Below are 15,105 nucleotides of genomic sequence, written 5' to 3'. Positions count from 1 at the left end.
TGCTTTATACATTCCAACAAACAAGATCCCCAGGTTCAACCAACTGTAAGGGTTTATAGTTTAGGAACAAAGCATTAACATTCAATTGCTTAAGTGTGCCTATGAATTATATCTTGTATTTTTAGAAACATTCCAATTGTGAACGCTCTTTTGAAAACAAAGGACACAGCCGTTTTTTGAGTGGTGTCGTTCATGCTCCATGACATCTTTATAAAATCTTTTTGTACCAGACTTCAGCAGCACAAAATCCTTCCTGCTCCAGAATCATTGATTTTAAAAGTTTATATTTGACCCCACGGTATTAACATATTCTACTCAATCTCATTGAGAAAGCTGAAAAAAAATTAGGAACTCTCAATACACTTAAAGAAAACAAAACCATTTTCTGGTTTCAAAAAATTTATTCGTAAGAAAGGGTTTCTGCCGCCCTGGTTCCCAACACAAACTCTTTCCTCTGAATTTAAACAACTGATTACCTTTCTTTGAGATTTCGGATTCTTTTGTTTTACTTAAAATTAAAAAACAAGCCTAAGAAATTCTTTTCCTTCCCTTTTAGCTAAACCGAAAGAAATCATGTACAGTACCTTTGAATTGCAGTGGGCGGGAGACGAAAAAGTGATAAAATTTATAATGTACAAGTATAAAAATATGTTACTCAAGGTTCAGAATAATAACTTAATAGCTTTTTGCTGTTTTGTAAGCGTCTGGGAATGGAACAGAGATGTGCCCTGCTCCGGTCACAAGAGGTAGGATGCCTGCGTTCGGTACGACATTCCACGAGAGAGTCAAAGTGACATTTCTGTTGCCCCTGAAATTCGAACAAAACATGAGTGGAAACACTTGCATAGTCTCAGCAATACACATTACAAGAAGCACTACCATATATGTTAGAAGGATTAGGCATGTTTACATTCCATTCCATTAATACGATATATTGTACATTCCATGAGCTCTCTGCAAATAGCCTATATTATTAAGAAGCCATTACAATGTTCATGGTACTCTGAATCTTTTTTTAAAAAAGGTTTCAAACTCTAATGGGCTCATCTGTACAGAGAGCTATGCTTATTTTCTACACCAAAAGGAGCCATTTTAAGCACTAGTTATACGACTATGGCACATTTTACTCTTTACTTCTTGTAGATTATATTGCTTCTGCTTCCAGATTTATGGTACAAAAAGATGAAAACTCATTTCTCTCTTGAATACTTTCCTCCACATACCAGGAGATGAAAAAATGCATAAAGCCCCTCACGTTTTACTGCTCAGAATCGGATCTGGACATTATTCCCTATTTCCCCTCTTCTCAGCTATCACAGTTTATGTCACACAGGAAGCATCATAATTCTAGACCTCACATACAACTGCTAGGGCTCTTCCTTGGGGAGAGCCATGATATTTAATCAGTTTACATCTGTAGCACTGAGATGGCCAAGAACTCATGAGCCAACATGCCTTAGTAATTCTCTGCTGCAGCAGTGCATGAAAATTGCACTGAAATTCAGAATACTGTTTGCACAGTAAGAAGTAATGTGCCTTCAACTGGTAGGTTTACTGAGCTAAGCAGCTACACACTTGTCAGGTAAGAAGGCTTTACCTGTGATGGCCATTTTAGACAAGCTATTACAAGTTAGTCGCTGTTGTTATGCAGTAACTATTTTTTATGTGAACTGGTCCCAAGTTGCAGGCCTTCACCATATCTTTCATCTTTGTGTCATGCAAAGGGAAGGCGTAGGGTGAGTGAAGTTGTTTCCTCTCCACCTTTCAACAGCAAGCAGCCAAAGCCAAAGTGAGCGACCAAAACAACTGCTCAAAATCTATGCCTCTGATTTCACATTAAAAACCCATCTCAGTAACTTGAATACATTCATCATTAACTCTAGGTTTGTGACAAAGCGCATTCAAAGGTGTAACCCAGCATTCTGTGGCACGGTCCAAATGCAATGACAAACCACAGTTCCAAAGCATGGATTGTATCCCAAAAACAGACATCCCACACCAATGATTTGAACTCCCTGCCCACCTCCTTCTGGACTCTTTGGATACTACTCTAAAGTGCAGGGCTTTGCCCCTTTCCCTTCCAATGTTCCCCTCCCTATGAAAGTTCAAGGCGGAGACACAGCTGTTGCTAGGTTCAAGGACATAGCACATCCTCCTAGTGCAGCCACAATTGCTGCAATTGCTGCCCTGGAACATAGCAAAACAGCACACAGTGAGACAACGGGAACGGGCTAAGAAGTTAACCTTTACCCCTTTTGTTGCTGAAGAGTATTACCAATTCACTTATATTCTTTCCTTTGGGGAAAGATAGGATTTGCAGTGTATTTGCTTACATGGGAATTTCTTACATAGTGAACCATTTATGACAGGTGACTATCGAGGAAAGCGATTTTGCAAAAATGTGGGTTTTTTGGCTACGTTACTATGGAATATGCCTGTTCGTACATTTGTGGTTAGCCGTTATCTATATTGTTGCATGAATTACTTATTTAGTAGTTTTATTCTGAATGGTATTTTAAACTAATTTTTAGTGACATTCATTATAATTATATTTCCATCTTTTAGAGCCACAAAACTTTTGTTTTTGCTTTCTCAGCCTCCTGATTTACCTAATCTGTTTGTGTGCCCAGGTAAAAAAAGAAAGTCAAACATTCCACTGGGTCTGCCTAAAGCAGCTGTGTCTATCTCAGCCTTAATGTCTATTAAGGCTGGGGGAGGGGGTGTCCTTTCCCTTCTTTACAAAGATGGCAGTTTATCAATCAATCACAGCAGCTCCCAACAGCACATGGCAAAGAAAGGCACCAGCAATTCTTTCACATGTCCCCTCTGCTGCTTTCCTCCTCCACCACAGAGCAACAATTACTCTGCTCTTTCCATCAGTTGCTTCCAGCCTACAGATTCCATCACAATATATCCTTTCCCACGTGTAAAAGTCCCCAGTCCACCTCCAGCCTCTTATGCTATTGTTACATCCTCTTTCATGAATATCCTTATGCCCACCAATGGGAAAAAAACCTAAGTAACTCTGCTTTTGTACAAACTAAGCCATATTAGCTACATGCCTTTGCTGGATTTGTGATGTTGACAGCAGGTTTGTAGTATCATGCTCTCAGGAAACATTTGTTATCCTTTTATATTATGCTGTTCCAACACACATGCTAGCATCAGTGCCTTTTTGAAAGCATGTGTTCCCCCTGCTTGGAATTTGCGCATGGTTAGCACAGGACACGCCACAACCACTGGATTTAAGAAATAATAGATACATATTACTCACTTGAGACCGTTTCCATCATCAAAGAAAAAGTATTTTGATTTCATATCTTTCAATAGTAGCTTTGGATTATCTCCTCTCAAAATGATTTTGTCCCAAAGGACAACTTGGTTCAAAGCCTGCAATTAAAATTGATCAGCAAGTTAATTCAAGGCAGAAAAAAAAAAAGATAAAGCAATTCCTGGTCTGGGAAGCTGAAAATGTAAACAGTCAATTTGTTTATTATTATTCATTATTCATTTGTTGTCTGCAAGGCAGATTACACAGTGCAAGTGAGATACAATATAATTAACAGCCAGGACATTCTCTGAGCAAGTACTATTCTGAACAACAGTTAGGATATTTGTTGAAACAGATACAATAGCAGGCAATTTGAAAACAAGCATAAAGTCAAGCACAGAGATACCATCTTCTGAAACAACACATAACTACATGGCATGTTAAGCAACATGGAAACTCCTTAGCGGCACTTACCTGCATCAGCGAACAGTACCCAGTATCACGGCATATAGTCCGTGTCCCTACCAAAGCATCTCTCTAAGTTATTTCTTATGACATAGCCCTATAATCTGGGTAGAAAGCCCTCCGGAATAATTCAGTTTTTCATAGTTTGCAGAAAGCCAGGAGAGTGGGAACTTTGCTGCCCTCCTCGGGCAGGTCATTCTGTAAGGCAGGGGTCACCACAGAGAAAACATGTGTGCAGACAGCTGTTGATTTTGCCCAATTGCAGGGTAGTATTTGCAGAAGGCCCTGTCCAGATGAGTGAAGCTGCCACGGAGGAACAAAGGGGGAGAGGCACAGATATGAGGGGCCAAGGCCATGAAGGGCTTTGATTGTAATAGTCATGACTTTGAGTTGAGCCTGGTAACTGACGGGTAGCCAATGGAGTGACTGCAGAACGGGAGTGATATGCCTGCTCCATCTAGCTCCTGAGAGTAAATGAGATGCAGTGTTCTGCACCATCCGGAATCTCCAATTCAACTTTGAGGGGAGGCTAACGTTGAGTGCATTACAGATAGTAATAGCACAATTTTGTTTGCATGACAAACAATTCGCTAATAAAACTCATAAAGATGTCAGAACAGAATGTAAGGCCAGAGCTGTCAGCTAATGCAAACCTTTCAGAACACAGAGAAACCTTTCAAATAAAAATTATAGATGAAATTAAATGAATGGTGCAAACTTGACTGTGAGCCATTTTCTGAACTGTACCCTGTATGCTGCACTTCCTACAATTAAATAAAGTTACTTTTTAATATTCATAATAAACTGCAATATTTTCTGTTTATTGATAATAAAGTTGAACACAAAAAGAGACGGCAGTGGTTTGGAAAATAAGAGTTTGCTATGCCTACGAAGCTTCTAAATGAGGCTCTAGACGGTACCAAAAACTATCCCTTAGTGATTACATTATAAATGGCAGGAAAGATAGCATGATTTTGCAGTCATACTAATATAACTTCATACTTACATTGTTCTTGGTTGAATATTCTGCTGATAAATATAGAAATAACTGTTTCACATTCCAGTCAAATATACTTTGCAGATGTAAGAAAATTAAGGAACAGAATCTTTTGAAAACAAACACCTAGCATAGATGAAACACTCAGTTTTTTAAAAATTATTTAAAAGGCATTTGCCAACTTTACTGTTGTCTCTGTTACATATCCCTTAGGTGCAGAGTACCTGACCATCAAGAACTAAGAGAGATTAAGATCAGAATAGCAAATTTTGTCCAGAAGATGACAATCACATTGCAGAGAAAATACATTAGTTTTTGCTGAAACAGAACATCCAATAATGTTGTTAAGCATCGTCTCTTTACAAACTTCTCCTGTGCCCTTCCAGGAGTCCTCCCAACACTTTCCTAATTTTAAAAAAATGAACACGAGTTGAACAATTGTGCAAAATTGTTTAAAATGAGCAAACTAAGTGGCTATTATACAATTCCGACTCTGTTATTCCATATGCAGGATTTAGATATCATGACTGCAGAATTCGGGATTTTTGAGAATAGAACTCTAAGGATCACTTCCAGTGGTACTGCTCCAGCAGAAAAGAACTTCCATAGGTGGGGAGGGGTGCTCTGCTGATACAGACATCGGCTTCACCTTCCACTCTGTCCATGAGGGTCTCCTGACCTTTAGGATAAACATTTCAGGGAGGCTCAGCAGGGGATGGAATGTTCTGTGCTGGTGGCAGTTTGAATTCAACCTCAATTCTCTTACATATTGAACCCCACGCTTTAGATTTATGTTTCTCAAACTGCTGCCCACTGTATCTCATGGCAAGCCATAACTGAAACAGAAGGGAGTTTAAAATATATTGGGGGGTAGGTGGGTTCAGTTGAAACAACAAAAAAAGTCAGAATCTCAAAGAACTAAGGCAAATGTTCCGGCAGGCATACCTAATCCACGGCAGCCCCCTCCCTAATTCTCTGCATTTCCCAAAGGGAATGCCAAGCATCTATTTGCAGTCCAACCCTACCTCATTGTGGGAATATCTGCAGCTGAGCAGGGCAATGAAGTGGCAGGAGGTTGAGAGAATGCCTGCTTTCAATTCTACGGTGTGTATCTTCTGCCTGGATTCAGAGGTGCATGCCAGAGAGGGTGCCAGATTGAAGTCAACCATGGCCCTGATTTAATTAAGGCTACCACACCATAGAATGGCTATTATCATCGTTTAAAAGCTTGAGACCGTTATCATCTAGCTGCATTTGAATACGTCAAAGACCGGGAGAGCAAAGACCTAGCTGGGGAGTGAAATAAGGTGGCAAGGGGAGAAGATGGGTTTGCAGAGAGAAAAAGAAGACAGTCTGCTACTGGGTGCATTTTATTTATTTGGAAAATATCTATGCCATCTCTCCACAGATAGAGGCAGCTTGCAACTAAAACTCTTCAGTTAAAATACAGAACATGGATCATGTCAAATGGAAGAGAGAAGAAAGAAGAGTTAACAGTGATGAAGTCCAGAGAAAAGAGAACACCAGAAGCGCCACAAAAATGCTTTGCTGTGATTAACTTGGGTGTCAGAATGTCTTGCGTCAATACTAAAATGTGAAAGCGAAGGTCAGAATTATTTCAGTTCACATACCCTTCAGCAGAACTCAACTAATACTTTATAAGCCGGCTTTAGAAGCATCATCTTGTGCAGACAATGTTTTCCACTGTTTTTACTTTGTGCATTTATTATCCTACTTTTCTTTCTCACAGAATTCAAAACATTATACAAATGTTTACCCTCTAGCCTCCCATCCAGGCCCTGACCAAACACATACCTGCTTAGCTTGCAAAAATTTCTTAAGAATGTAATCTCTAGTCATAGCCTGGGACAGATATAAGCAGAGGGCTATGGACGCTTGTATTCTCACCCTAGCAAGTTCCTTCTATATAGCCTTTCAAAGGTTATCCAGAGCATTACCTCTATGTTGATTCTACTAGCTGTAACTAACTTTTTGAATCATGGTTTGAAACTATATTGTGAAGAGGGCATTCAAACCATGGTTAGCAGGCTTGCTGAAGGGGAGGGAGAGAAATGGAGTATGGAAGCCTGTAGCCAATCTCTAAACCATACTTAAGAGGTAATGTTGCATCGGTATCAGACGAATATACTGTTTTCCATTCACGGACTGAAGTATAAACCAAACAGTTTAACCTATTCTCTGTTCTCTCAGTTTAACATATTCTCTGTTCTCAGTTTTGAAAAGCTTCACAGATTTTCATTTTCTTACTCTCCTACTACTTACACAGTTAGATCCAACTTTCTGAACTGGTGAAAAAGAAAGGTCCACTCTGACCAGCCAAAAAGGCTATGTTTGGGATCATGAATCTTACATGAAAAAAAAAAGCCATATGGGGTGGGGACTGTAGCAAAACAAGAGAACTGAGAAAGACTGAACAAAAACTGGCTGGATCCAAACAGAATTTGTTTTTAAGCTCCACCAAAGTCTTTGCACTTGCTAGAAAGGATATCTGCTGTAATGTCAAAAGAAATGATTCCAAGGTCACTTCTTTCTCCAGGCCCAGTGAAATCTTCTACATTTTTTCTAAGAAACAATAACAAAAGATCACACAATTCATTATTCTTTATAACTTGCATGACAAATAAGATTCTTCAAGAAAAAGATATCCTTATTCAGAAGGGAGGGCAACGGGAAGGATTCTAACTGCATGTAACAGAATGCACAGCCAAACAATCTTTAAACTTAAAAAGATCATTATTGCACAAAAACTTGAAAAGCAAATGAGACATGCATATTTCAAATAATATGTATCATCATACTCAGCTGTTACACTTGTAACTACAGTACAGTGACATCTGACAAATGGTTTAGATGACTGTCTCACCCGAAAGACAGAGTGAGAAATGATTATATTATTCAAATTCCCCATGCACTGGAATGAATTTATTTACACTGGAAAGGCAGTTGATTTAGCACATTTTAATTGCATAAAGCATGCGATATTTGAAGCCCATAATTTAACGTGCCCAGCTGTTACTTTTTAAACCAAAGCAGACTGAGAAACACCGGGTTGGCATGCAAGAACCACGTGTGACTCATTCCGAGCAATGACACTATTAAGAACAACATAACCCCTGGAGCAGAAATGGCATGCGATAAAAACCAAACGTTATAGCCCAGTGCAGCTCTTTAACTTCTGGCAAACGACAGAAGCTGGGCAATGCCCTGCCAGAGCAACAGTCAACTGAGTGTCAACCCCAGGGCTGAGCTGCCTCCCCAGGCGCACAGGAGCGAGCCTGGCCGAGGGCAGCCGACAGCACTGGAGAGAGTTCGTGTTGCTCGCTCATTGGTCAGAGGAGGGGGAAATGAGCAAACAGGAAGCCGAGGGCGACAGTTCTGAAAACCACACGCTAAAAAAAGGAGAATGCAGTTTCAAAGAACAGGACTAAAAATAAAGATGTGCAAAAATCGAGGCTGCGCGACCCCCAGACTCTGCACGAGGCTGCCCGGAGACATTCACTCCCGGCAGGGAGGGCAGAGCTAGAAGATGCGCGAGGAGGTTTGGGAGGGTGCAAAGCGGGCGCCCCGCAGCAGGCGCGCGACAACCTCGCCGGGGTTTCCAAATTCCCTAAACGAATAAGCGGCGCCCGCATCCGGGCGTTTTGAGCGGCGCCTGAAGAAAGGGGGTCTGGCTCACGAAAGCGCGCGCCCGGCCACGAACGTTGCGAAGAGGCGAGCTGTGACTCGCCAAAGCCCAGCCCCTACCACGAGTGTCGTTAGTCTTACGGTGCCACGGGGCTCCTGCTCTTTGAAAGGGCGCCCAGTGAGGGATGATGGCAACGAATGGCCACTTGGCGCCTTTTGAAAGCAAACCGAGGCAAGCCCCGGGGCGGTTCCCTCAGGCGCAGGCCGGCCGGAGGGGCGAGACCCCGGCGCCCCCCGGTCCCTCCCACCCCCGCCAGGCCTGGCCCGCCGGAGCCCGGCCCGGCCCGCCCCACTCACAGCATGACCCGGGAGACGGCGATGCTGACGGGCACGGTGCGCTCCTTGAAGGCGGTGGTGATGAAGCAGCCGAAGGTCAGCGCCGCCATCACGCTCAGCGAGAAGGCGAAGAGCGAGTTGGCGCGGGTCAGCACGGTGTTCATCGCCCCGCCGGCCCTCGCGCCTCAGCGCACCCGCGACGGCCCCGCTTCCGTCCGCCCTCCAGGCCGCGGCTCCTCCGCGAGGGGAGGCGAGGCGGGCGAGAGAGCCGGGCGAGGGAGGGAGGGAGGGAAGGAGGGCGTCTGTGGGGACGCGCCGCTGCCGAGAGGGTCGGTGGGTGGGTACGAAGGAAGCGGCCAACGCTACTGCTGCCGCCACCGCCGGAGTGCGCGACGGAGGAGAAAGAGCACGCCCGACCCCGCCGCCGGGAAGCGAACCCGCCCAGTCGCCCAGCCCGCCCCATAGGCGGGCTATCCCCTCCCAGCTCCGCCTGCCTGGAGATGCGGGTGGCGCGGAGGCCTAGGTGGGAAAGCGGAGCGCGGCCGCCGCTGGTTGGTCCGAGCTCGGCGGGGGGAAGCCCGGCGAGTCCGCCAACCACGAAGCGCCGGCAGAGGCGCGGAGCGGGAAATGGCCGGCGGCCGGGCCTGAGCGATTCCCGCTGCCGCCGTGATTTGGGTGGCGGCGGCGGCGGCGGGTGGGTTGCCGGGCCGCCTCTGCGCCGCCGCCCGCTTCTATTCCAGCCTCAGCATTTGCGGCCCGTTTCTGACGAGTCACCTTTTAACAACATTTTAGGGGCTCCAGTCCGCGAAAGCCGCTGCTAGGCTAAGAACGCGGCAGTCTCTGGGGTGCCCGACACGTCTCTTTATTTTTCTTTATAGGTTTCATTTCATTATTTTGGCTGCTTCTCCTCTAAGATTGTTTTCCGCGGGAATCTCTGGATTTCCGTCGATTCAGAGTGAAATCCTATGAAAGTAGTGAATTTAGGCTGGAGTGACTGTGCCTAGGATTGTACTATTAGACGTGTGAACTGCTAGGAATTGTGAGCTGTCACGAAAGCTCATACCCTACCACAATTTTTTTTGACGAAAAGATCAAGAGTTCAGTAGTACCTGTAAGACTGAAAATTTGTGGCAGGGTATGGGCTTCCATGAGTCACAGCTCACTTCTTCAAACAAAATTTGTGACAGAGTATGAACTTATGTCAGCTGCGGCTCATGAAAGCTCATACCCTACCACAAATTTTGTTAGTTTTACCAGTGCTATTTGCCAATCGCCCTTTTCTTCAAACAAAATTGGTCACAGCACAAAAGCTCATACCCTACCACAAATGTTGTTAGTTTTACAAGTGCTGTTTGACAATCGCCCTTTTCTTCAAACAAAATTGGTCACAGCTCACAAAAGCTCATACCCTACCACAAATTTTGTTAGTCTTACAGGTGCTACTGGACTCTTGCTCCTTTCCGCTGCTAGGAATTGTGTCCTTTTGAAAGATTTGTGCGAGCTACTACTCTGGTTTGCCTGCATCTTGAGAATCTCTGTGCAGAATTGGGTGGAGCTTAAAAACAAATTCTGTTGGGATCCAACCAATTTCTTTGTTCAGTCTTTCCCATTTCTATTTTGCTACAGTCCCTGCCCCGCTTGGCTTTTTTTCATGTAGGCCCCATGATCCCTATCATAGCTTTTTCAGGTGGTCAAATGGAGCCCCTCTTTCTTTTTTCACCAGTGCAAAAAGTTGGTTGGATCCAACTGTGTAAGTAGGAAAATGAAAATGAAAGATCAAGATCAAGCAGTTTAACTCATGCTGATTGGTCAGCAATACATTTGCACCTAATGAAAGCCTTTTAATATGTTTTGTGTATATAATTTATAGAACCCTTGCAGGAAGCTATGGTACTGATGACTTCCATTAGGATACTCATTGTTCTAGTGATCTCTGCTCAGTCTTCCAGAGGAGCAGGATCTCTGAACTTCGTTGCTGACTGGAGACACAGAGGACCAAGGAGGGGGTGTTGAATCTCCTTTGTGCTGTTTTGAACATCCAAGGGTTGAGGTCCTTTTCTGTTCATTTGCAGAAATTTTGCCAATCTGCTTTGAATTTGAGACTTCCTAAATGTGCAGAATCTTCAGAGAGGCCTTCTGGCCAACTGAGGAAGCTCGCAGTGTTCTTGAACAACCATGTTGTTCATTGCAACAGAATATGAGCTCCCAATATATTTTATTTATTTAACACATTTCTATGTTGCCTTTCCACCCAAATAGGTTTCCCCTCAAGGTGGGAAACATCACAGATATTAAAACAGCATTTAATATATATATATGTGAAATATAATATAAATAATTCAATAAAGACAGTACACTTAACACCACAACTAGGGAAGAGGTCCATTAAGAGGACCAAAATAAAACAAAAAAGTTATACCTACTGGTGGAAGGCGACAATAGAGGGAGGGAGATGAATCTCCCTGCGGAGGGAATTCTAACGTTTTGATGCCATGACCAAGATGCTTTCTCCGGTTGTCACCTATCTAGCCTCTAATGGTAGGGGTACCAGAAGCAGGAATTCAAAGATGACCGAAGTGGACATGGAGGTTCATATGAGATAAGGTGGTCCTCCAGTTAAGCCAATTCCAAGCCATATAGGTCTGTAAAGGTCATTACCTGCACTTTGAATTGAGCCCAGATCAAACGGAACCAGCATAGATGAAACAAAACTGCAATGATTAGGTCTCTACAACCTACGCCATTCTAACCACATATGTGCCACAGAGTGCATATGACTCGGGAAAGCACACATAGGTAAATGGACAGCTCTAAGCTCTTGCCAGTTGACACTACACAAAATATCCACTAACCTTGAGCAACCAGTACTGCAAAGAGTTTGGCCCAGCCCCTCAGGCTTAATACCTGTTTTAAGGAGAAAACAGTATTATCCTGGACGTGTTGGAAGGATAAAAAAAGAAAGTTCCCAACCTGAAGAATGACAAAGGCTTGCTGACCGTACCAAAGAGCAGTATCCTCCTGATAAAGGAGGAGAGACCACTGGAGACACCAGGGATGGGACCTCACCCAAGAGCTTAAACCCGTTACTGAGATTATTAACCCCTAAATGTGGAGCATCATGATGTCCAGTACTGGTCTGTGAAGGTCTAATCCTCACTCCATCCTGAGGATGTGAAACCTTGTTTAGATGCTGTGAGGACTTAAGGGGAATGCCCCAGGTTGGAGTTGTAGGGAAAAGAACTGGGAAATTCCAAAACATGGAGGAAGGACAAAGAGAAGAAACTTTTATTGCCACCGGTAACAGGTGCTTTGGAAAAGATACTGTTCACATTTTTTTGCTTAGTTTCATTTTTGCAGCAAACTACCCTACAGTCTGAGGAGTTGCAAAAGAAACTTAACCCTTTCTACCATGAGGTAGTGATGCTAAGCAGTTTAAGAGCTTTGTGCTGAGTGCTCAAAGAAATATAGCAGCTGTGGAATCAACTCTATTGTCTTGAGGTCTATGAAACTGATAGCTTGCAGAAACTCAGTGTGCTTGACTGGTGATCTTAACCTCAGCAAGAGAATTCAACTGTCCTTGGTATGCAAAGAAAATCTATACAGTAGCCTGCTTTGATGATTTGCCTGTAGAGATGGGTTCCCAAGCTTAATAGAAGTGTTGGAATTGACTTTCCACTAGTGGACATTAGGAATCATGGCTCGTGCTGGCACTTCTCTACTGCTTGCTGGTAGCGGCAGAGAAGGCACTCATGAATTATGCAGTTCTAGACTGCAGCCTTTGCATGGTTATGCCTGTGGGGCTACTTCTTACCTAGTTCAAGTGGGATAAGAGCTGCCACCTTAGTGGTCAGGAAGGAGCTTTGCTAGGATTCAGCTTCCTGCCTGACTGCGTAGCTTTCCAAATTTGGTTGGGGTGGGGCAGAATCTACTTGCTTCCCTATGCCTTTATTTTTGGCTCTTTGCCCTTTTCTCTCCCATCTGGCTATTCACAAATTCCTCTAGCCAGTCCTGAAATGGGAGTTGGGCTACACACGTTTGTCCCTTCCCCATCTGGCTCATTCCCTTAGGCGCTGCAGCTTCCTGCTCACTCATCCCTCTAGCAACTAAGGCCCACGGAGCTGAGCCTATAGGCATTCTTCACTACGCTGTGAGTAGGCATTTCGGTGCCAAACTGCACTTCACCTCTCCTTTGCATTAAGTACCTCATCACCCATGGCTCAGAGGGGGAAAAGCAGTTCCCATGTGGCTAGAGTAGTGTTTAAAGCGCCACTAAGATTTTTGACTTGGCTGATGTGATTCTTAGCATTAAAATATTGCGCAATCTTGTTTTAAAGCATTTTAAGCTGAGCCTCAGAGACCTATGAAACAGTACCAACCACCTGGTGAAGTCTTAAAAATTTTACATTAAGAAAAGGGTGTGCGAAAATTTCAACAACCTTTTGTCTAGTTTGAGTGGTGTTAGAGCTGAGGAATCTGTTAGTTTTAATACAGAAAGATGCTGGAAGTTGGATTCCCTAAACAGAATAGTCTATCAGAGTAAGAAAAGTATCTCTTATAGTCTAACACGATATATCCATGTCTGGTCAGGATTAAAAAGACCAGAGTTCAAATCTCCACTTAGCCACACAATTCTGAGTTACAGTCACACCTGTCTCAGAGGGTTGTTGAAAGGATAAAAGGGACGAGAAGAAAACCATTAACATCACCCTGAACTCTCTGGAGGAAAGGTGGGATAAAAATCTGATTGATAGATAGGAACCATGGAAAGATGTGTGGACGAGAAACAGACTACAGTAGTTTCCAGTATAAAGCAAGGAGAGGGAAATGTGCAAATTCTCAGGGCCAAATGAGTTGCTAATATCTTCATATGATTTTACCGCATTTCCTGGGTAGTGAGATCTGAATGTGAAACAGTACCACATACTCAGAAAAAAAAAACTTGAAGTAGCTACTTCTTTTAAGCAACTTTCAAGGATTTCCAAAGATATGATAAATTTAGCTTTCTTCCCTATTACCTATTTTCATATAAAGATCTTGTCATGTCAAAATGGTACAATAAAGACAAATAAAACTTTACTAGATCTTCAGATCTTGTTATTAAGCTTCTCAAGCCATGTACAAAAGCACCAACAGATGGAAATCATGTTTGAGATAAGATAAACTATACTCAGACATGAACTTAGAAAGTTCCTCCTGGTTAGGAACAGCATTTTTACTAGGAAGATCACATGGAAAAGGGTAATAAGACTCTGAAATAACCCTGACCAGAGCTAAACAACGCCTGTCCCAGTCAGTTGCTTATTACTGTAAAAACATGCTAAGTATTTCACTAAGAGAAAAGAAGGTAACCACACCTAATATTCATATTAACAAGACCCTAAAGTTCCAATTCATTAACTAGAACAGCTGATGCCAAATGCTGACTTGTCCGCCTTATCACATAAGGGCTGATTCTGCACACGTTGGATAATGCACTTTCAATGCACTTTATCCGTCGTTTGAGGTGGATTTTTTGTTCCGCACATGAAAAAATCTGTTCCAAATGATCTATAAAGAGGATTGGAAGTGCATTATCCAACGTGTGCAGAATTGTATCAACTGAAGTACGATGCAGTAAGTTCTGCTGAGCATTGAACAGTTGATTTCTCCTCTCTGTATCGTAGACATTTTTGCATAGCAGTTCTTAAACCTCAGAAAGATAATATTTCCCCCAAGTTTTAAAAAAGTTCTTTGCAGCTTTTGAAATGTGATGAGAAAGGCACAGTATTGCTAAATCTCCATGACAATTGTCCAGTGTTTTATAGCAGTCATTGGCATCTGTCTCTCTTTTCTCTGATGAGTAGCTACCATTGTTACCATTGTAAGAAGAGGGAATCATGGCTTCAAAAATAACCAGGAGATCCAGTTTGTCAAACAAACTGTCAAGTAAGTACTTTCTTACATTTGTATCTTGCACTACTTCTCTGTTATCATTGGTCAGAGGTTGAAGGCAAGTGCCACCTTGTGGCTGCCATTGAAATACTGCCCTCTGAGTCCTTACTATAAGATCCCAAAATACAGCTTTTATTTCAGTAAGATTTTTAAAAACTTTTTAAAACTTTGTGTTTATGCTGCAGAAAAATGGCAATCACTTTTAATCCTTAGTCTTTAAGTAGTCATACATTTTATCTTCTGTACTTTTTATTAGAATCATTTTCTATACATTTTCAGCTCTAGTGGTTCAGTATATTCTTTATACTGTTTTAAACTGGCACATTTTCTGTTTTGCTATTATTACCGAAGTCATTATTCAGTTGCTTCTTGTATCTAATTCCATCTTCTGTTTTATAGTTTCCAAAATTACAGAGCTACTTTACTAGGTTGGTGTAAGAACTGCAACAATATATTGTAG

At 42.7% G+C, this 15,105-nt stretch overlaps 1 protein-coding gene across 1 annotated transcript; it reads right to left on the bottom strand.

The window, feature by feature from the left end:
* Window positions 1-381: 381 nt before the first annotated feature.
* Window positions 382-9,156, bottom strand: SPCS3 (signal peptidase complex subunit 3). Its single transcript, XM_054990455.1, has 5 exons — window positions 8,736-9,156; window positions 7,243-7,316; window positions 4,743-4,819; window positions 3,275-3,390; window positions 382-808 (listed from the first exon to the last, which is right to left on the bottom strand). Exons 1-5 carry the CDS (start codon window positions 8,876-8,878, stop codon window positions 676-678), a joined length of 543 nt encoding a protein of 180 aa, XP_054846430.1. The 5' UTR covers window positions 8,879-9,156; the 3' UTR covers window positions 382-675.
* Between the last annotated feature and the right edge of the window lie 5,949 nt (window positions 9,157-15,105).

This window comes from Eublepharis macularius, chromosome 10 (genome assembly GCF_028583425.1).
Source record: "Eublepharis macularius isolate TG4126 chromosome 10, MPM_Emac_v1.0, whole genome shotgun sequence".
Taxonomy (NCBI): Eukaryota; Metazoa; Chordata; class Lepidosauria; order Squamata; family Eublepharidae; genus Eublepharis; species Eublepharis macularius.
This window is presented reverse-complemented; position numbering and strand designations above follow the sequence as displayed.